Below are 21,552 nucleotides of genomic sequence, written 5' to 3'. Positions count from 1 at the left end.
CATGAAAACTCTTTTTTTTTTTTTTTTTGGTTCTTTTTTTCGGAGCTGGGGACCGAACCCAGGGGCCTTGCGCTTCCTAGGCAAGCGCTCTACCACTGAGCTAAATCCCCAACTCCATGAAAACTCTTAAGTGTCACACTTAATATAATTTTATTAACTTAGTAATGTGAAAAATAAATTTAGTATTCAAGAATCAAAGTATAATTTAATCTTCAGAGTCTACTAATAAAACTTTATAAAGGATTAAATTTAAAGTTGTTAGTACTTTTTAAAAAGATTTATTTCTATTTTATGTGTTTGTGTGTTTTGCCTGGACGTACATACGTGTACCACATGTGTAGCTGCTCACTGAGGCCAGAATATGCCATCAGTTCCCCTATAACTGGATTGATAGAGGACTGTGAACCATCCTGGGTGTAGGAACTGAACCTGAGTCCTCTGGCAGTGCAGCAAGTGCTTTTAACTATTAAGTGACTTCTCCGGTCACAAAGTTATTTACTTATTTTTTTGAACAACCTTTTTATTTTGAAACAACTGTCATTTGGTATGCAATGTATGAAGTCATACAATCACCCAGTATGGCTTTTCTTTAGTTTTCCCAATGGCGACTTCCTAGAAAACTATAGTACACTGTTACAAAGTATCAAAAGTAAAGTAAAACAAAGATCATCACTGCAGCACACTGTGCGGGCTGAACAGGAGCAGTCCCTCAGGCTCACATATTTGAAGGCTTAGTCTCCAGGAGTGGAACTGTTTGGTAGGATTAGAAGGATTAGATGTGGCCTTCTTGGCGGAAGTGTATCACTGGGAGTTTGAGGTTTGGAAAGCCCACACCAGGCCTAGAGTCAGTGGCTCTCTTCCTGTAGCCTGTGGATCAGGCTTCTCAGGCAGTAGAACTCATGCACTCTCCAGCACCATGTCTACCTGCATGCTGCCGTGCTCCACCATGATGAGACAGACTGAGTCTCTGAAACCATAGCAAACTTCCAATCAACTCCTTTCTTCATGAGCTGCCTCGGTCATAGTATCTCTTCACAGCAATAGAACAGTGACTAAGATAGACTTTTAAGTGTTGTCTTTTTATAGTCTTAACACTTCCTCCCATGCGACACCTTCCTGGGCCCTGGCAGTGATTCATCTGTCCTGTGGACTCTGAGTTCATCACCTCAAGGAAAGGGGGCAGGAGGAAGCACACAGTGGACAGAGCGTGGTGTCTGACTAAGCTCAGTTACCTGGAGCTTCATCCACTATTGTCCATATAACAACATTTTATTTTTTAGTAAGGAAGCGTCCTTAGACTCAAAGGGTGCTAGGTTATTTCTAGCTTGAGACTATTATGAATAAAGGTGTTATGATTATCGGTCTACAGAGTGCTGTGCAGACACTTATTTCTCTTAAGTGCCCACAGGTATAATTGCTAGCTTCTGGTAGCTGCGTTTTAGTGTAGATTGCTGAGCTGTTTTCTAGAGAGGCTGTGTTACTCAGTCCTACCATCCATGTGTGAGTGATGACTCCCCACCAGCATGTGCTGCATGCTGGGCTTTTGTCTGGGCTACTTTGATAGGTATGCAGTGTTATTTCCTTGAGGCCTTATTTGTTTGAGACAAGGTCTCGCTGTGGAGCACGGGCAGGCCTGGAACTCACAATATAGACGAGTCTCGAGAAAGGACCTGCCTGCCTCTGCTTCCTGAGTGTGAGGATGAAGGTGAGCACCAGTACCACATGGCTGAGCTTTTGGTTTTAAGGTCTAGATTTTAGTCTTTTATTGGCCTGGCTTACAGAATGTTTTCTCTTGGTGTGTAGAGCTGTCTTTTATTTTTTTTTTTAAATCTACATAAGAATGCTTTACAGAGCACAAGTTCTGAAAGGTCAATTTATTAATTTTCCTTTTAAGAGTTATTCCTTCGGAGGCAAGTATGCCTATGCCCCTAGTGTCCTTTTTTTTAATCTGCTAAGAGATGAAACAGTTGAAGCTTTTATACTTGCTTTCACAGACCACTTGGAGTTGATTTTCTCATCTAACACGTGAGAATCCTGGGGTTTGCCTTCAGTTGCAGTAGCACTCTTTGTTATTAGGTGGTCTCATCGCTGACGTGCCCTGCGCCTTTGTTAAGTCAGCTGCAGCATCCGTGAACAGATTTCTATGCTACTCATTACTGCTCTCTCCAAATGCAGAGCTAGCCTGCAGGAGCTTAGTGGTCATGGCTATGTGAAACCTGAAGCCAAGTACGAGACACACCCTGTTTTTCCTTCCAGGTTGTTTTAGCTACTGCTGTCCTTCTGCATGTCTGTATGTATTTTATATTTTCTACATTTATTAAAAATGGAATTTGTTTTGATAGAAATACTGTTAAACCTTTGTGCTTTATGTCAATCTGTAAGTGTCATTGTTTTAGTCAGTGTCCTATCGAGAGACTAAGACAAGTCTGTCCTTTTTTCTTTTTGAGGCAGGATTTCTCTATGTAGCCATGTAGTACTAGTTGTCCTGGAACTTGCTCTGTAGACCAGGCTGGCCTTGAACTCCTCTGGGCCTAGTGTAGGCTTTTGAAATCTCAAAGCCCATCCCCCAGTGACAAGGCCATACCTACTCCAACAGGACCAGACCTCCTAATACCGCTCCCTATAAACCTATGGGAGCCATTTTCATTCAAACCACCATAGTCACCACTAAGAAGCTGAACACTTCACACAAGGAACACCCTGTTTCTCCATCTCCTTCTGCCTTTTCCTTCTTTCATTAGCTTTAGTAGTTTTCACTGTATGTTTTACATGTACACAAACTATGGCACATTTAAGTTTGTGTGTTTGGTAATTTACATGTATGGTTACATGTGAGTGTGGAAAGCAGAGGTCAACATTGGCTGTCACCCTTAGTTGCTTTCCCATCTCAGTTTTCAAGTCTTTGTTGAGATGAGGTCTCTATGTAGACCTGGTTGTCCTGGCCTTGCTGTGTAGACCAGACTGGCCTGAAACTGAGATCCTCCTGTCTCTACCTCTCAAGTGCTGAGACTAAAGGTGTCTGTCACCATGCCCAGCTCTACCTTAAATTTGAGACAGTATCTCTCAGTGAACCTGGTACTCACTGATACAACTAGACTGGGTGGCTCCTGGGACCTGATAGTTTTTTGCCTTCCCCAACTCCCAACACTGGGGAAAGCATTTGTGATGTGTCTGGCGTTTTCAGTGGGTGTAGTAATTCCAATGCAGGTTCTTTTGTTTGCAAATCAAGCACACTACACACTGAGCCATATCGCTAGCTCACTATACAGATTTTTAGATTTACATCTAAGTGTTTAATTTTTGTGATTATAGATGGTCTGAAATGTATTCATGTTTTCACTGTTAGAATTTAACAGAAATATAATTGAATTTTGTGTTCATCATGGGTCTAACAACCTTGCTGAAGTACGTTTAATGATTGTAGATGTTTACCTTGTAAATTCCTAGAGATTTTCCTACTAATGTAAAAAGTTTTAATTTTTCTGTCCTGAGCTGTACAGCTTTTTCTTTTTTACATTAGTGCTTTAGTGTGCACACTAGCTTATCATCTATCAACATATTCAATAATGCAATTATGACCAAACACATCTTTTCCTTGTTCCTGAACGAAGGGGCAAGGCATTCAGCTTTTCATTAACTTTAGTTGTAGGGTGTGTGTGTGTGTGTGTGTGTGTGTGTGTGTCCGCGCGCGTACACACATACATACTCTTTACCAAGGTGAGGAAGTTCTCTTCAATTTTATTTTCTGAGAATAAAATGAAAAAGAGCATAGGCAAGTAATGCATTTTTCAAATGCTTTCCATGCATCAACTGCAATGACCAGGTTATAGTGATTCAATTTTGGATACCGAGCAAGCACTGGTTACTTTGCAGAAATTCATTTGGTTGTGATGTATATATCTCATATTTATACGAGTATATGTATGCATACTGAAATTTTACTTGCTAGGATTTTGTTACCCAGATTGATTGTGATCCTCCTGCCTCACTCAGCCTCCCAAGTAGCTGGGATCACAGAAATGAACCACCATGCCCAGTGTTACTGCTTTCTTGTAATTTAAATATTTTTAGACTTATGATTTATAGATAGTTTCTTGTGTATCTCTATAACATCTTTCAAGTACAGCACAGGTACTATATTATACGTACATAAGTAACCACCATCTACTAGTGACCTTGTTTTACCAAACTGAGTGACATTTAGAGACTTTCCTTCCCATGACATTCCTGTGTAATCTTTGGTCCCTCTGACTACACAAGGTCACTTCAACCATCAGACACACTTTACAACATACTCAACAGAGCATCACATTCATCTTTATATTCATCATGATTTTCTTTCTTTTTTTTTAATCATTTTATTTCATATAGATATTCTTCTATGGTAGATCTGCAATTGATAAATTTATTTATCTGACAATGCTTTCATTCCTGAAAGACATTTGTTGTAGCTATAGGATTCTAGGTTAATAATTGTTTGCTTTGAACTCTTGAAAAATGTGTCATTTTCTTCTGGTTCCCATGGTTTCTTGTAAAAAATTCTTATGTGTTTTGCCTGTATGTATGTATGTGTACCACATGTGTGCAATCCTCATGGAGGCCAGATAAGGGCGTGGGAACCCCTGGAACTGGAGCTACAGATATTTGTGAGCTGCCACATAAATGTCAGGAACGGAACCTCAGCCCTCTGCAGGGGCAGCAAGTGCTTTTAGCCACACAGCCATTTCCATCCTGCCGGTCTGATGGTTTTTGATGAGAGAGCGGTCACCCGAATTGCTGTGTCCCAAACTCCAACCCAACTGGGCTTTAAGGTTTCTTTTTCTTTCACTTGCAGAAATTTGACCATATGCAGCTTTCTTTGCTATGGATTTATCTGGTATTATTCTGTTTGGACTGGTTTGACTTGTGTCTGTACCTACCTTTCCCCCATCCTTATAATCAGTCATTTTTCATTTGTTTGTTTTAAATATTTCACATAACTACCTTTGATATGATCCCACAAATCTGTTTGGTACTATTCATTCTTCCTCCCAGGCTATTTTTCCCTGCAGTTCAGAAGCTGCTTTAAAATTTACCTTTTGGGATGCTAGGGGTCAAATCCAGGGTTTAATGTATGCAAGGGAAATGCTATACCATAAGCCACACCCCTAGTCTATCACTGTACTTTAAACTGGGTAGTTTCTATTGTTTTAAAACCTAAAAAAACGGGCTGAAGAGCACTGACTGTTCTTTCAGAGGTCCTGAGTTCAAATTCCAGCAACCACATGGTGGCTCACAACTATCTGTAATGAGATCTGATGCCCTCTTCTGGTGTGTGTGAAGAGAGTGGCAGTGTACTTACGTATAAATAAATTAGTCTTAAAAAAAAAAAAGGAAAAAAAAAAAAAAGAAAACCCAAGAAAAGCCTATGTTCCATTATGTAGAGACGCGTTGCCTCCTTCTATGCATGCACATGTGCACACACTGTCTACAAAGGCCAGAGAGGGTAGCACATTTCCCGGAACGGTAGTTAAAAGGTTAGCTGTCTGTCATGTAGGGGCTGGGAATTGAATCCAGGTCTGCTGGAGGAGCAGCCAGTGCTTGTAAGGCCTGAGCTGTCTCCCCTGATCCAGCTTCTATCATACTATCGCACCATTTGCTATTTCTTTTCTCAGTCCTGCCTCTTTTGGATTTACTAATTTCAATTATTATAGTTTTAAGTTCTAAAAATTATTTTTATAATTTCTAGTAGTCATGCTTCAGGTTTATTTATATAAAAAGCACAGGATTACAAGTGTTCGCCAACAAACCCAGTCTATCCTACTTACTCAACGTGGATCTTCCTGGTGTAGGTATGCTGGGAATCTTCCACTTGGTGCTAGGGATTCTGAGGACTAAGTTCTAAGACTCTGGATTGCATTTAGGCCATTTCTCTACTGGTAAGTAACACTGGGAAATATAGTCTGGTAGTGGATATGGTTCATCTTTTTTCTGTAATGTCTGGTATAGTTTTAGATGGTTGTGGTCTGCTAGCTGGGTGCTGGGAACTGAACTCAGGATCTCTCAAAGAGCAGCCAGTGCTTTTAACCATTGAGCCATCTCTCTAGCCCTGTGTAGCCAGACTGGCTTGAATCTTACCAAGAGCTTCTGTCCCTCCCTTTCCCTTTTCTTTCTTGGTGGTACTGGGGATCTAGCCCAGGCCTTATGTAGGTCAGATAAGCCCTTTATCATACCCCAGCCTAGAACAGCAACTAAGGACTCTCCAGGGTCTGCTGCATCTAAGGGCCCCTCCCCCGACACTTTGGGCTTTTTCTTAGTTGTACATGACAGCAGGAAAAGTTAAGCTAGTCTATCCTCTCAGTAGCAAAAGTTAGCTACTAAGTTAGTATCAAACTCATGGCAATTCTATTTGAAGCAGCGTCCTGAGAGCTGGGATTGCAGTATCAATCCCTGCACCCCTCGATTCCACCTGTTTTTATGTTACAATCATCGTCGTTCATCTTACAATACTTCATCATGACATAGTTAGCTTTTGGGAGGCAAATTAGTTTTCACCATTGTGTAAAAGTGCTATTTTCTTTAAGGCAAATTCCTGCTCAGATGAAATTTAAACATAATTTTAGTCTATAAATCATAAATATAGATTTATAGTCCTGTTCATCTACTTCAGGGACACAGCATTCCTTCAAATACTCAAGCATAAGGACAACAGCAATTTACTGCTTACAAATAAACACTGTATTCGTTAAGACAAAAAGCATGCAAAGGCATTAGAGGCAGAATCAGAAGTTAAAGTGTTTCCATGAATCGATGCCCTGTGTCTGACCTCACAGTGTGATTCTTCATTAATCAGCTACGCCTTAGATGTCTTGAAACCCTTCCTCACCAAAGACTGGCCTTATGATTTCAAGTACACCTCCAATAGAGGAGAAGCTCTCTGAAACAGACAGTTTCTCCTTGAAGACAGACAAAAGTGTGGAAGAGGTTTCTCACTTGGTGTTCTGTGTGAAGAGAGATGTATGTTATCAAGCTGTAAGAAGCACTAGTTAGTGCCTGTAGGAAATGCATTTAGGATCATCACAGGGTTCCTCATCAAGTACAGATCAGCCTATCTCACTAAGGAAGACGTCTTCATTGAATAAACCAGCATCACAGAATCACTACAGTTCATTTTTGCATTCAAGGGTTGTGATGGTTTTATATATTCTTGGCCCAGGGAGTGGCACTATTAGGAGTGTCCTGATTGGATTAGGTGTGTCACTGTGGCCGTGGGCTTTAAGACCCTAGTCCTAGCTGCCTGGAAGTCAGTCAGTCTTCTCCTGTTTGCCTTGGGAACAAGCTGCAGAACTCCCAGCTCCTCCCTATACTCCCACCTTGATGATAATAATAATAATAATGGACTGAACCTCTGAACCTGTAAGCCAGCGCGCATTAAATGCTGTTCTTTATAAGAGCTGCCTTGATCATAGTGTTTGTTCACAGCAGTAAAACCCATACTAAGTAAGGGTTAATTAAAAAACTTAATATTTAATAATAAAATACTTTGTCTAAAGCACTATGCTAGCTGGTGCACAGGGCCTGTCCTCAACTATACTTAATAAGCTTTGCCAGCCACTATTTTCTAGGGCCCCGTTCAGTCATTTTTATAAGCTGTTCTCATCCATGACGAAGAAATTCAAATTCAGCATTATTTCAAGTAAACTTTCTTAGCCTCATTTCCTCTTTTGATAAAATACAAAAATAGAGTAATTCTAAAAACTTCTAGTGCAGTGCATCCAAATAATATAGCATAAAAATGTACTCAGAAAACTAACAGTTCAGGATGATTAGAGCAACAAAAATGAGATAATTTAATTTTCATTCATTAAAGACAGCAGGAGTCTCATGAAGTGACAACTGAACCCAGATATACTGACACATGCAGGCCACGGGCTTCAGAAGACCATGCAAGAAGTCAGATGGCAACTGTTCTATTTTAATATTCAACAACTACTACAACTTAATCTTACAAAACAAAGACCAGTGAATACAGTGTTAAGGTCTGTGGAACAGACTTACAAGCCAATGATGGGCCCTCGCTAACTTACCTCCTCTACATTAGAAGCAGTCTTGGCAGAAGTTTCCATGAAGATAAGTCCATGCTCTCGTGCAAAAGCTTCACCTTCTTCCTTTTTCACTTCTCTCCTAGATTCTAAGTCACTGAGCACAGAAGAGAAAGAGCTGTGTTAGTAACAACACAGTAGAGATAGGAGTCAGGCAGTGGGAAATGTGCCATGGAACTCAACATCATACAGACCGTTTTTATCAACAGTTTCATACATAATAATTAGCTCCATTATTCAGGGTGCTATGAAGGTCAAAATGTTTGAAATACATCGCCTACTTTCAAGTGACTAGAATTCCAGCAGAAAAATATTCCAACTCTGAGCTCCAGACTGTTAAGATGCTTATAGGAGTAGTGGGAAGACAGCTCGGTCTGGAACCCCATCTTCAAACATAGTGGGTTACCAAAGCAGAAAGTTCCTTGGCTAAAAATAATGGTTTAAAAGAGGAGGACTAGCCCATCTCCTCACCCACTGTCCACAGTGCCTGCGCTTCTGAAAAGGAGATAAATAATATCTGCTATCCAACTCCCCAAAGTTGTAGGAAACTGTAAAACCCAAGGTGTTAAAGAAACACAGATTAGATTATTTATCTTGGTTTAATCCTGTTTGTTTTTAAAGCCAAACCAATAGGAAATGGGTAGGGACAAACAGAAGTCTAAGCTACGAGCCTGGGTGGTCTCCTTGCAGTTTCTTTCATAGAGAACTGGATTAGTGCAGGACAGAGCAGGCAGTTCCTGGGAATCCACAGGTCAGGCCAGACAGGGAAGCAGATAGGCTAACAGCAGATCTTCACCTCTCCCTCAGCTCCTCTAAATCCAATCCCTGAGGCATATCCAGACCTCTGTAGCACATCACCTGCTGCAGCCTCTCCTCATTCTCTGACCCCTTCCCCAGAGGATCACACAGATCTTCCCCTCCAAACTGCCCTCTCTTCACTCATTGCTTTATGCCAGCCTCCAACTCCAGGAGGCACTCCTTGGGACCCCAAAGTCCATTCCAGCATGAGAAGCAGAGCTTCACCTCTCCCTCCATTCCTCAAAATCCAATCCACAGCTCCTTAGCAGTCTACCTGTTGTGGTGTCTCCTCACTCTCTGCTCCCATCCCCAAGGAACTAAGTAAACCCTGGCAGAACACCACGTTCCTCCCTTCTATGGACTCCCTCAGCCCTCCACTAGCCCATCCCCATTCCTAAGGGTCAGTTCCCAATACCTAGAAACACATTCTACCTGGAGCCTACAGTGCCATGCCTAAAAAAAGTCCTAAAATTTCCTACCAGGCACCATAAAGCTGCCACTCTTCTAAGAACCAGAGGGCAATAAAAACCAAGGAATAAACACTCAATAACAGTAAGATCTAAATGACATTCAGGATTTAAATAAAACTTTAAATTTAAGAAGCCAGGAATGTTCACACAGACGAATCTACAGGAAAAGTAGTCACAGAGACTAACCACACCGCTCACCATTAATGCAAGTGAAGCTCTCAGTTACCTTTTATTTCCAATAAGCATGATGACCATGTTGGAATTGGAATGCTGACGGGCGTCTTCTAACCAGGTTGTCAAGTGGTTGAACGTGTCTCTCCTAAACATGATGGTATGTGGTTACAGTTTCACCATCTCTCTGCATAGTACACAGTAAAGCAGTCTACACTCCCCAGCATTAGCCATGTTAGCCACAGCCACCCACACCATGAGAACCAGATTTAAAGCACAGTATTTGGGTTTAATGCTCACTGATTACATTTCAGTTAGAATAAGCACAACTGCTAGCAGAGTTTAGAAAATTTATATTATATATTATAATATAATATTACAATTGTAAATATACAATATTATATATTTAAAATATTATATTATACTTATTGTATTATATATAAAATATATAATATTGATCGATCTGGGGTGCTTATTTAAATAAGAAAGAATTGAGATGCAGACTTTGAGAATACATTTACATTTGACTCAAGACACAGTTTTAAGGGTGAGTAGCTAAAGTGTAAAGGTAATACAGTTTTATTATTGGTAGCCACACTTATTTAGAAATAGTCTCCTTGTAGTGAGCTGAAAAACTAGCATATACTTACCTTGTAATATCATACACTAGTAAAGCCCCCGCTGCACCTCTGTAATATGACCTTGTGATAGAACGAAAGGACTCCTGCCCTGCCTGTGAAGGAACAAAAGGTTGAAAAGTTTCCTTTAAAATGATATTCTTCTTACATTTCCATATTACGTGCTAACATATTACATATTAAATATAAAGGAAAGACAGTCATAAGCAGAGGGGAAACTTCACTGGTCTTAGGAGAAATCATACAACAGCACTATTGCTCCACTCACCAGGATGCACAGACGGCAATTCCCACTACCCTCCCTCTCCCAAACAAGACCCCTAACCCTTTTTGGCAATCCCTGACAACCCAATTTACTGAATGGCTTCACAATACATGAATCATTATTAGAGCACAGAATGGACTCCTAGCAACTAAGCCCTGAAGACAAATTTGAAAGGAAGCAAATAACCCAGAGCCTCACATTTGAATTCAATAACCCACTCCCTGGGGCAGCTGTTGACACTAGAATAAATAAAGCCCATTGTAAATAAATGATGAATGACATCTTTACGCCCACCATCTGCTGGTGGAAAGGTTGTCAGAAGGCCAAGGATGCAGATTTTATCAGTTATACCATAAACTGCAGTGGGCTCTCAACAGCCACAAGATGGAATTCTCTGAGCAATCATTTTATTATGAAAAACAGAAAAAGGTTCTGAATTGAATTTATATAATTTTTCTTCACACAATCAATTTCCTCTGCATCTGACATATAATGCTTGTCAAGAGGCAACCGGATGTAAATGTCATCTTTATATCCTGTGAAACAGGCTCCAGAGATTAAGTCCAGTTCAATAATTTTTCTATCTCATAGTATTAACATTCTGCTAAGCAAGGCTGAGGAAGGTTATAACTATAAAATAATTTTTGCACTTAAAATATATGAACGTGAAAATATTTAGGTTTTCATGCTCTGAGTCTTGAGTTTCTGATGCAAATATAAAGTCTTTTTTATCATGTTCTGATTTGTTCCAATAACTTCTCTTGTTGATTCTTCAAGAATATTCCCTGCCTAGAATGTCACTTACTCTCAGTGCCTAGAACTGGGACTGGTCCTCATATGGCACTCAGAGAAAGCATGCTGAAGGGAACTGTGTAATCAAGTGTCTTAGCACATCAATAAAATAGTCAGTATTCCACTGCACACAAGTAGACTCATTCAACAACAATAACGACCAGATCTAAGTTAACAAGCCCTCTCCCAGAAACCAGTTCTAATATTTAAAATGTCTTAAGCTGAATGGGAGCATGGAAAAACAAACAAAACCCAACCAGTTCCTTTCACATAGTATGAGGGTAAACAAACCAACGGAACCAACCAACCCCTAGAAAGTACGACAGCCACGCAACTCATGCCTGCTATTCGAATACCTAGAAGGTTGAGGTAGGAAGATGGCTGTTGAGCTTAGGCTATCCTAGGACAAAAAGTAAGTTCTAGGTTACCCTGGGCTACCCCAGACCATGTCTCAAACACAACAAGAACAAGCAACACACAGCACAACACACACACACACACACACACACACACACACACACACACACACACACTCAGAGCTAATTTTTTCCTACTGGTATCACCAATATTCTATATCTCTCTAACGTTGTTTCTCTTATTCCTTTCCTAAAAACCTATTCTTTGCCTTCCACCTATCCATCCACTTTCTATTCCTTAGAGGATCAGTTCAAACCCTCCAGGGTTTCAAAAAGTGCAAGGGCTTGGCTACTACACTCCACATTCAACCCTTTTGTCCTCACAGATCCAAAAGCACTTCCAAGTGGTTTTGTCTTAACACTATTGATTAAATGAAATGAATCCAATGCTCAAATGCACTTCTTCTTTAGTCCCAGCAGGGCTAACCTAAGTGTGTTTATAGAAGGCACTTTAATGTGTTATCTTGATTGTTCCCAAAGAGCTAGCCATTCAATACTTTAGACTTGTGAGAGTCAGTATTACAGTAATACTTATTTCTGATTGTTAGCCAGTCATTCACCTAACAATAAAACTCTAGCTATGTAAATAAGAACAACATTTTAAAAGGAAGATGAAAATTTTGTAAGAAAAAGTGATTTAGAAGCTGTATGTGTGACCCAGCTGTCACACGACAGGAGAATGGATACAGAAAATGTGGTTTATTTACACAATTGAATACTACTCAGCTATTAAGAATGATGACATCATGAGTTTTGCAGGAAAATGGATGGAACTAGAAAATATCCTGAGTGAGTAACTCAGAGCCAAAAGGACATGCATGGTGTGTACTCACTAATAAGTGGATATTAGCCAAAAAAGTCAGAATGCCCAGGATAAAATCCACAGAACTCAAGAGGTTAACAAGTCGAAGGGCCCACGTGAGGCTACCTCAATCCCATTTGGAAGGGAGAAGAAAGCAATCATGGGGTGGCAGTGGGAGGGGAGAGACCTGGGTGGGAAAGGGGACAGGGAGGGGAAGAGGGGAACATGATCAGGTACTGGAGGTGGTGGTGAGTGAAGCTCTGAGGGCCAGCAGAAAGGATGGAAACAGGCAACCTCAGGAGGTAAGAGGTGGGGGGACCCTCTAGAATATACCAGAGACCTGGGAGGTCAGAGACACTAAGGACTCAAAGGTAGGAACCTTAGATGAAAGGCCCTACAGTGGGGAGAGGGAACTTGTAGAGTACACCTCCAGTAGAAAGATAGGGCATCAAGTGACCCAGAATTGTTCCTGTCTAAAAGAACTGCAGGGACAAAAATGTAGAAGAGCCTGAGGAAAGGAGGTCCAGTGACAGGCCAAGAATAGGATCCAGCTAAAGGAGAGGCCCCAACACAATTAATGATGTCACGGCGTGCTTACAAACAGGAGCCTAGCATGACTCCAAAAGGCCCAACAAGCAGCTGAGTCAGATGCAGATATTTACACCCAATCCATGGACAGAAGCTTCTGGCCCCTGCGGTTGAACTAGGGAAAAGCTGGAAGAAGCTGAAGAGGAGAGCGGCTCCACTGGAGGACCAGCAACCTCAACTAACCTGGACCCCCAAGATTGTTCAGACACTGAGCTACCAACCAGGCAGCATACGCCAGCTGATATGAGGCCCCCAACAATATACAGCGGAGGACTGCCTGGTTCAGCCTCAGTGAGAAGAGATGCGCTTAACACGCAAGAGACTTGGGGTTGGGGATTTAGCTCAGTGGTAGAGCGCTGGCCTAGCAAGCGCAAGGCCCTGGGTTCGGTCCCCAGCTCTGGAAAAAAAGAAAAAAAAAAAAACAAAAAAACAAAAACACTCAAGAGACTTGAGGCCCCAGGGAGTGGGGAGGTTTGGTGGGGTGGGAACGTCCTCTTGGGAGACGGGGGTGGGGGGTGTTGAGGGGGAAGAGGTATGAAATGTGAACAGTCAGAGGGTATACTAAATAACAACATCCTAACACATGGTGACTTAAACACAGGGTGTAGGCAGAAAAAAATTTCTTTTGATTATGAGTCAGTCACCCATAGCCCAGGCTGGCCTTGAACTTCTGATCTTCCTGTCTCAGCTTTCTGCATGCTATGATTATTTTCCTTTCTTCTTTAAGGTATGAAGGCATGCTTAGGAAACACAGCAAGTAGTCTTGATCACATTAAACAATGCCTAATGATGTATGTTGTATAAGGATATCAGTTAAGAAAGCAACCTATTTTATGTAACTCTTTTAGTGAAGCAGAAAATACTTCCTTTTAGTTGGTGTGGTGGTTTGCATATGCTTGGCCCATGGGAAATGGCACTGTTAGGAGGTGTGGCCTTGTTGGAAGAAGTGTGTCACTGTGTAGGTGAGCCCTGAGGTTTCCCAGTGCTCAAGCTCTACCCAATGCAGAAAAGAGACTCTTGGCTATAGGCGGTGTCCCTTCTGCTTCCTGCAGATCAAGATGTAGAACTCTTAGCTCCTCCAGCACTATGCCTGCCTGCATGCTGCCATGCTTCTGACCATGATGATAATGAACTGAACCTCTGAAACTGAAAGCCAGCCCCAATTAAATGTTTGCCTTTATATGAGTTGCCTTGGTCATGGTGTCTGTTCACAGCAATGAAATCCTAACTAAGACAACAGGAGATCATACTCTTAAATGTCTAAGAGAGAAAGACTTTACATATATTATTTTCCTCTTAACATGCTTTTTCTTTCCTGCCTTCTGCCTTTTAAGATGTGAGAGGAAGATTCGAGACTTTTATGCATGCTAGGCAAGCACTTGATCTATGAGATACATACTTTCAAGCCCTTCCATGTAGGGTTTTTTCCTTTCCATTTGTTTCTCTGAGACAAAGTCTAATGTAGTCTATATTGGCCTCTAATTCATATGTAGCCGAGGATGATCTTCAATTCCTGATCTTCCTGCTTCTACCCTCCCAAATGCAAGGTGTAGAGGCATGGGCCACTGCGCCCAGATTATCCATGTAGTTTTGATTTGAAGTCAGGTTACTTGAGAAAAATCTAAGTCAAAAAATGTGTTGGGCCAGGGACACAACTGGTACAGTACCTGTCTCACAAGTATGAGGACCTACACTCAAACACCCGGTCTTCGGGTCAAAGGCTTGGCATGGTGGTGTGCTTATAACCCCAAGGCTTTGGAGGTAAAGTGGGAACTCCCTGGAACTCACTGCCAGCCTAGTACAACTGATGAGCTGAAGACTCTGACACAAACAAAAGGATACCAAGGTGGACCATGATCAAGGAAAATACCTGACATTGACTGCTGGCATCTCCAAACAGTCATATGTACACCAACACATACATGTATCATAGGCAGTGTTAACACATTTTAGGCCGACTCTTTTAGGCTGGCTGTAGAAACCCTTATGAAATAGACACATGCTGGGTGTGTTGGTGCACACCATTAATCCCAGAACTCAAGAGGCACAGGCAGGAAGACCTCTGAGTTCGAGGCTAGCCTAGTCTACAGAGCAGTTCTACAGTTTAGCTCCAGGACAGTCAGGGAGACTCTATCTCAAAACAAAGCACAAATCCAACCGACCAGACAGACAAAAAGGACACGGGTAAGTCAGCTTTCCACTGAGAGGAGGTCAGAAGGCAGAAGAATGCAGTGCAATGGACAACTCCAAGGCAGAGCAGAGCAGAGAGATCTAGTCACCGTGTACCATCTGAAATACAACTGTGGCACACTTGGGAAATAACAGGTAATCCATATACGGCAAACAACCCCCAGCAACCTGCTTGTCCTCAGCAATGCAGTCTGAGAGTGGGTAACTCTCTTTGATTATTTTCTCAAGAGCTTCTGCATGCATTGTCAAGGGAGAAAGTAAAATGAGTGAATGGAGGAAAGGAGAACAGGGCCATATGGAGACTACATCCCCTTGTACTGCGTACGGGGATGCGATCCTCAACTAGCTACTTGCAGGACTTTGTACCCTTTAGCTAAACACATGTGGGACTTGATGTAGGAGGAAACTAGGGATTCCAGTATCTTGTGCTAAGCAGACAGGAGAGATTTTCAAAACCATAACACTACATCAATCTTCTTCCTACAAAAATATAGCTGATTATTTTTGCTTTGGAAAAGTAGAATTAATTTTCATTTATATTGTATTGTTTATGTGCCTTAAAACACTTATTAATATTACTTTAAAATGAATTAGAAACCGAGGATATAGCTCAGTGCTTATCACTTCTACTAATATACTGATGCCTAATATACATCAAGTCTTGTTAGATCCCCTAATACCAGATATGAAAGCAAAAGACCCAAGTATCTAATAAGTTTCCCAATTTTAACTTTTAATATAGTATACTACTTATACTAATAACCCATAAAAGCTGAAGCTCTTCATGGTTTTTTAAATACGTAGGATTTGAAAACTGCTGCCTTATGGTAGCTACTGTAGTTTCACTTTATGCATCTAAAAAATATTCACTCAGAAACAATTTTTTAAAAAGGAAAAATAAGGGCTGGAGTGATGGCTCAGTGGTTAAGAGCACTGACTGCTCTTCCAGAGGTCCTGAGTTCAATTCCCAGCAACCACATGGTGGCTCACAACCATCTGTAATGGGATCCAGTGCCGCCTTCTGGTGTGTCTGAAGACAGCCACAGTGTGCTTATATATAATAAATAAATAAATCTTAAAAAAAAAGGAAAAATAAGTTTCTGAGTATAGTGTAAGATGGTTCACAAAGGTGGGCAGTAATTGGAATAGTGTTTGCAAGTTCAAATCATTTTCTTATTCTGGATTCATATGAGAAAACAACATTTAAAACCATATAGCTTACATGTAGCATTAGTTCATCGAATGGGAAGTGATGGAAATAGGACGGGTTTGTTAAGAGGCTTACAGTAATAAGGACTGAATCAAACAAACTTATAAGTGCTCAGGATCAATATCTACATAATAGTATTTTTATTTTACATCACATTTATTCCTTCTTAAAAATCGAGACTTGGTGATTCTTTTTCTTAAAAATACAGTTGTTAGGAGCTGGAGACATGGCTCCATGGCTGAGAGAAGTTGCTGATTTTACATATGACCCTGAGGTTGGTTCCCAGCACCCATGTGACAGTTCACAACCACCTGTAACTCTAGTGCTAGGGCATCGATGCCCTATTCTGCCTCCATGCGCCCTGCACCTGTGTGGGGTACATAAATACTCATGCAAATACACAGAGACACATAAAAGTAAACATTTAAAAAACTATACATATATACAGTTCCTGGAGTGTTTCTATTCAGATCACAAGGCCTAAGGATTCCCACAGATTTGTCTACCAATACTCAGTTCCTGCAGGCACATTTACCTGTTGAAATCACTAAATATTAAGAAAAATCTTTTCTAGGTCCATTTCATTTCAGGGTTATAGAAATTTGGTGACTGACACATTTAATCTTAACCACAAATGCAAAGGTACTCTCATAAATGCTATACTTACTGTATCCCAGATCTGGAGTTTTATCTGTTTCCCATCAATGGTTATCATTCGAGCACCAAACTCTACACCTGAATAGAACAGAAAACAATGTTAAAAGAACCAAGTAAATACCTCACACCTGACTATTGAACACGGAATGCTTGGTTTGGAGATATCTGATATACATATCTGCTAACCCTGGAAAATATGTAAGTTAAGTCACAGGTACCCTGGAAGTTATCACTGAAACCAAATTGTTATCACCTAGACTCTAGATAACCAAGGCAAGCACATGCCTTCAATCATCCATGGGAGGCAGAAGCAGCTCGACTTTCCTGAGTTCAAAGCTAGCCTGGACTACGAAGTGAGTTCTAGGATAGCTAAGGATATACAGAAAGACCCTGACTCAAAAAAGAAAAGAAAAACAATTCACAATTACAGTTAGGCATGATAGCATATGCTTGTAAAGCCAATATTGAGAGGCTGGAGAATCAAGAGTTCAAGGCCGGGGTTGGGGATTTAGCTCAGCGGTAGAGCGCTTGCCTAAGAAGCGCAAGGCCCTGGGTTCAGTCCCCAGCTCCGAAAAAAAGAACCAAAAAAAAAAAAAAAAAAAAAAAAAAAGAGTTCAAGGCCATCCTCAGTTACAAAGTGAGCCTGGAACAGCCTGCGTTAGAAGAGACCGTTTTCCAAAAAGCAAAGCCAACAAGAAAATATATACAGTTTACCACCTTACAATCCTTTATCTGTGATCAGGAGGTAGACAGAAGGAGAATTGATATACAGCGTGCTACGGTTTTCACTTGGCATTTTAATACTTATTCTATTCTTGGGGATACATAACCTAGAAACTAATGGTTATGCTCATGATTTTCAGGTCAGAAATAGTGGAAATCTAGAGAAAAGAGACACAGGAGTCATGAGGTACTAGAATAAAAAATGTAAAACTAAAAATTACGCTACAGAAAACATAGTGTTTTCACATCTGTTCATCTACACACAGATGTACATTCATAGCACGAATACTTTTAAAAATATCTCTTCTGACTAGAGATACACATATACCACCCACCACCCAATGGCATAAAAGCCCTTCAAACAAGTGAACAGATAAGCCAACATCTTTATTCACGTATGTATGTATATATGTATGTATGTATGTATGTATGTATGTATGTATTTATGCATGCATGCACGTGTGTGTGTGTGTGTGTGTGTCTGGATCTCACACAGTGCATGGAGAGGACCAGAGACAACTTCCAGAAGATACTTCTTTCCTTTCACCATGAGTCTTTGGGATCAAACTTGGATCGCTAGGCTTGGCAGCAAGAACCCTTAATTACTGAAACATCTTACAGGTCTACGGAGTATATTCATATTCACAATAGTTATTTAAAAATTGGCAACAACCACTTTTTGTTATTTTGATTGATAAAATTGGAAGAGAGCAAGCTGAATAAAAGCGAGGGTGAAAAGAAAAGGGTTCTTTTACCACACTGATATGGAAGCCATTTGGGATGTGTTAGCTATCTATTCAACATCTAAGAAAGGGACATATTTAGATGTACAGCTTAATAGGCACAGTGGGAGGGGTTAATGAGAGAGTTCAGGAAGGAAAGTGGAAAACTGGATGTAGTGGTACAAACCTATGATTCTTTCACTTGGGAAGTGGAGACAAGACCAAGAGTTCAAGGCCATCCTCAGCTACACATTGAATCTAAGACCACATTGGGCTATATGAGACCTTGTCTCAGAAAAACCAACACTAATACCAAATAAGAGAGGGAAGTAGGAGAGAGGAGGAGGGAAGAGGAGACAGACAGAGACATTAAGGGTAGAAAATACGGATAATTTTTTTGTGAGAAATTTTGTTAAAATGAAGGCAAATTATTGAAAGAAAAAGAGTCATAAAAAGCAATCACTTAAAATGGAAAAGTTAATGATAACTGGAAAGAAAATGAGCCACTAAGGTGGGCAGACATCTGTGAGCATGCTAATCTGCAGAGTTCCTCTACGATGGGCGCGGGGTGAGGGAGGGTAGGCAGTTCCTGGGCACAGGCTTCTCAAGGCGGAGCTGCTGGGAACCTATGAAAAAGTTTCTTGACTTGCCCATTTTTTTTCTGAATGAAATACAAATCAAGGTAATCAAATTAGAGTATTGCATGGCTAAATATATAAAAAAAAATGGTACAGTTTTACAAACGAGGAAATAAGGTACAACTATCAGGCAATACAGCAAGTTCCCTTGAGTTGGGGTCTAAGAAATTAAAAATGAGACTTGCAGCATGTTTGTCTCCAGCCATGTCTAATGGTACGGGAAGATGGAGCAGAGAGTCAGATTTAATCCACAGTTTGCTCAGGGAGGGACGTGAGAGGGAAGAGAAGTGCACGCAGGAGTGGTAATGAGCATGCTGAGCCTGGCAAACAGGACGTGAGCAGACCAGTGACAAGGTAGTGTCACTGTGTCACTGGATTACAGGTGGCACTGGAATCCGAGAAGCTGACTTAGAAGACAGGAGATGTGTGAAACTGAAACTGTTGAGTGGTTTTAAGCACCGGGACGAGCAAGGTCCTGGCTGTGCTTTGGACACTGGGCAGCTGATGTAGAGTATCCGGGTCAACTGCAGTGGAGGAAAAGAGGAGCCGAGAGTGGCAGACCTGATGAAGTCTGTAGTCAGTATTTAACTTATGTTTAAGTTTCTACGTCACATCCACGATGATGGTCCATGCTGGCCTCTAGATTTTATAATGCAATTACATTCATGAAGCTATTTATAAATCGCTGTTTGGGTTTATCTTAACAACTCCCCGAGACAAAGGATAAACAACATATGAGAGTATTCCCTATCTGTGATAGCCATTTTGGTTGTCAATTTAACAACATTTGGAATCAACTAAAATCCCAAAATGGCTGGGCACACCTGTGAGGAAGGAAGGAAGCCTTGCTCTCTCCTACTTGCTCTTGCCCTCACTAACAAGGCCATTCCTTCACTGGCAGTAGAGCCTACCTCTTTGAGATTCCAGCACAGTCTTAAGACCAGCTAAGACACCCAGCCTTGTGGACTGAACAACTACTGGATTCTTGGGCCCATTTGTTGGGTTAGCTGGATCACAGCCTGTAAGTCATTTTATATGTATATATGTGTGTAACCTAATCTTTTATTTCTTTTCTTCTATCACTTAATATTTAACGAAAGACTTGTGTGTGAATGAGTCTGTGAGTGTATTTTGAATAAAACAGATGCACATTCCTGTGTGGGCATGGAGGTCCAAAGAGGCTGTCAGATTCCTCAGAGCTGGGGTTTATGGGTACTGGGATAGAACTCTGGTCCTCATGATTGTACAGCACGCACTCTTCACTATGGAAACACCTCTCAAGCCCTCTACCATTTGACACTTTCTTGGTCACTGTCTTTGTTACTGTTTTATTGCTGTGAGGAAACAGCATGACCAAAGCATCTCTTGTAAGAGAAAGCATTTAACTGGAGGCTTGCTTAATTTAGAAGGTTGGTCCACTATCATCATGGTGGGAAGGAGACACGCATGACATTGGTCAGTAACTGAGAATGTTACATCCTGATCGACAGGCAACCAGCAGGGAGAGGAAGACTTGGCCTGCCATAGGCTTTTGAAACCTCAAAGTCTATCCCCAGACCCACTCTAACGAGGCCACGCCCTCTAGTCTTTATAGTCCTTCTCAAACAATTGTACTCTATGGTGACTAAGTATTCAAATATATAAGCATATGGGGGACATTCTAATTCAAACCACTATAGTGACAGCCTAAACTTAAGTATGTCATATCCAAAGGGCAAACCCACCTGTGCGACAGGATGAAGATACTTAGCAAATATTCCAATCCACTGAATGCAGTTTCCCTGAACAAAGCTCAAAAGCTGAAATGACCACATCCTTCTTCCATAAGGCTTGTTAGCTTTTTAGGAAAAACAATCCTAATCATAAAGTTTTAAAGCAAGACTTACTCATTCACTACCTAAATTGATACTGGGTATCACACCAAAATTCATTTACTCTGGCTGTTTTCTAGCATTTCTGTGTCTTTTCTGAATAAAAATACTTACAGAAATAGATATACAATTTCATTTCCTATAACTGGAAGCTACAGTGTGAGATATGAACAATTTGGAAACAGCAGCAGTGGCAAGCCAATTCCTACTGAGAAGAGGAGCTGTGAGGAATACAAGCTGCTGGGTATTCAGTGGAGAGCAAACAGCTAAGCTTCAACAGTGTACACTGCCTCCATGGCTCAGAAAAAAGCAAGAGACAAGGTTGAGAAAGCAAACTGATAGAAACCATATGCTCAGGAGACAGGGTGTATGAAGAGAATAGAACTGCTTGTCATAAAACTAAGTTAAAAAAAAAGATAGCTAGTGTGGTGGTTTGAATGAGAATGGTCCCCTAAGCCTCATAATTTGAATGCTTGGTTCTAAGGTGGAGGAACTATTTTCAGAAGAATTAAGTGTGGCT

At 41.0% G+C, this 21,552-nt stretch overlaps 1 protein-coding gene across 1 annotated transcript in view; it reads right to left on the bottom strand.

The window, feature by feature from the left end:
• Rab2a (RAB2A, member RAS oncogene family) overlaps positions 1-21,552 on the bottom strand; it is a 64,019-nt gene that overhangs the window by 15,627 nt on the left and 26,840 nt on the right. The window contains exons 3-6 of the mRNA NM_031718.2: positions 17,089-17,156; positions 10,171-10,253; positions 9,576-9,668; positions 8,067-8,178 (exon numbers count right to left, since the gene is read on the bottom strand). Of these exons, the coding sequence (NP_113906.2) occupies positions 8,067-8,178; positions 9,576-9,668; positions 10,171-10,253; positions 17,089-17,156 (356 nt within the window). The remainder of the gene's footprint in view (positions 1-8,066; positions 8,179-9,575; positions 9,669-10,170; positions 10,254-17,088; positions 17,157-21,552) is intronic.

This window comes from Rattus norvegicus, chromosome 5 (genome assembly GCF_021556685.1).
Source record: "Rattus norvegicus strain SHRSP/BbbUtx chromosome 5, alternate assembly SHRSP_T2T, whole genome shotgun sequence".
Taxonomy (NCBI): Eukaryota; Metazoa; Chordata; class Mammalia; order Rodentia; family Muridae; genus Rattus; species Rattus norvegicus.
Note: the sequence above shows the minus strand (reverse complement) of the source record. Positions and strands in the feature narration are given on the sequence as shown.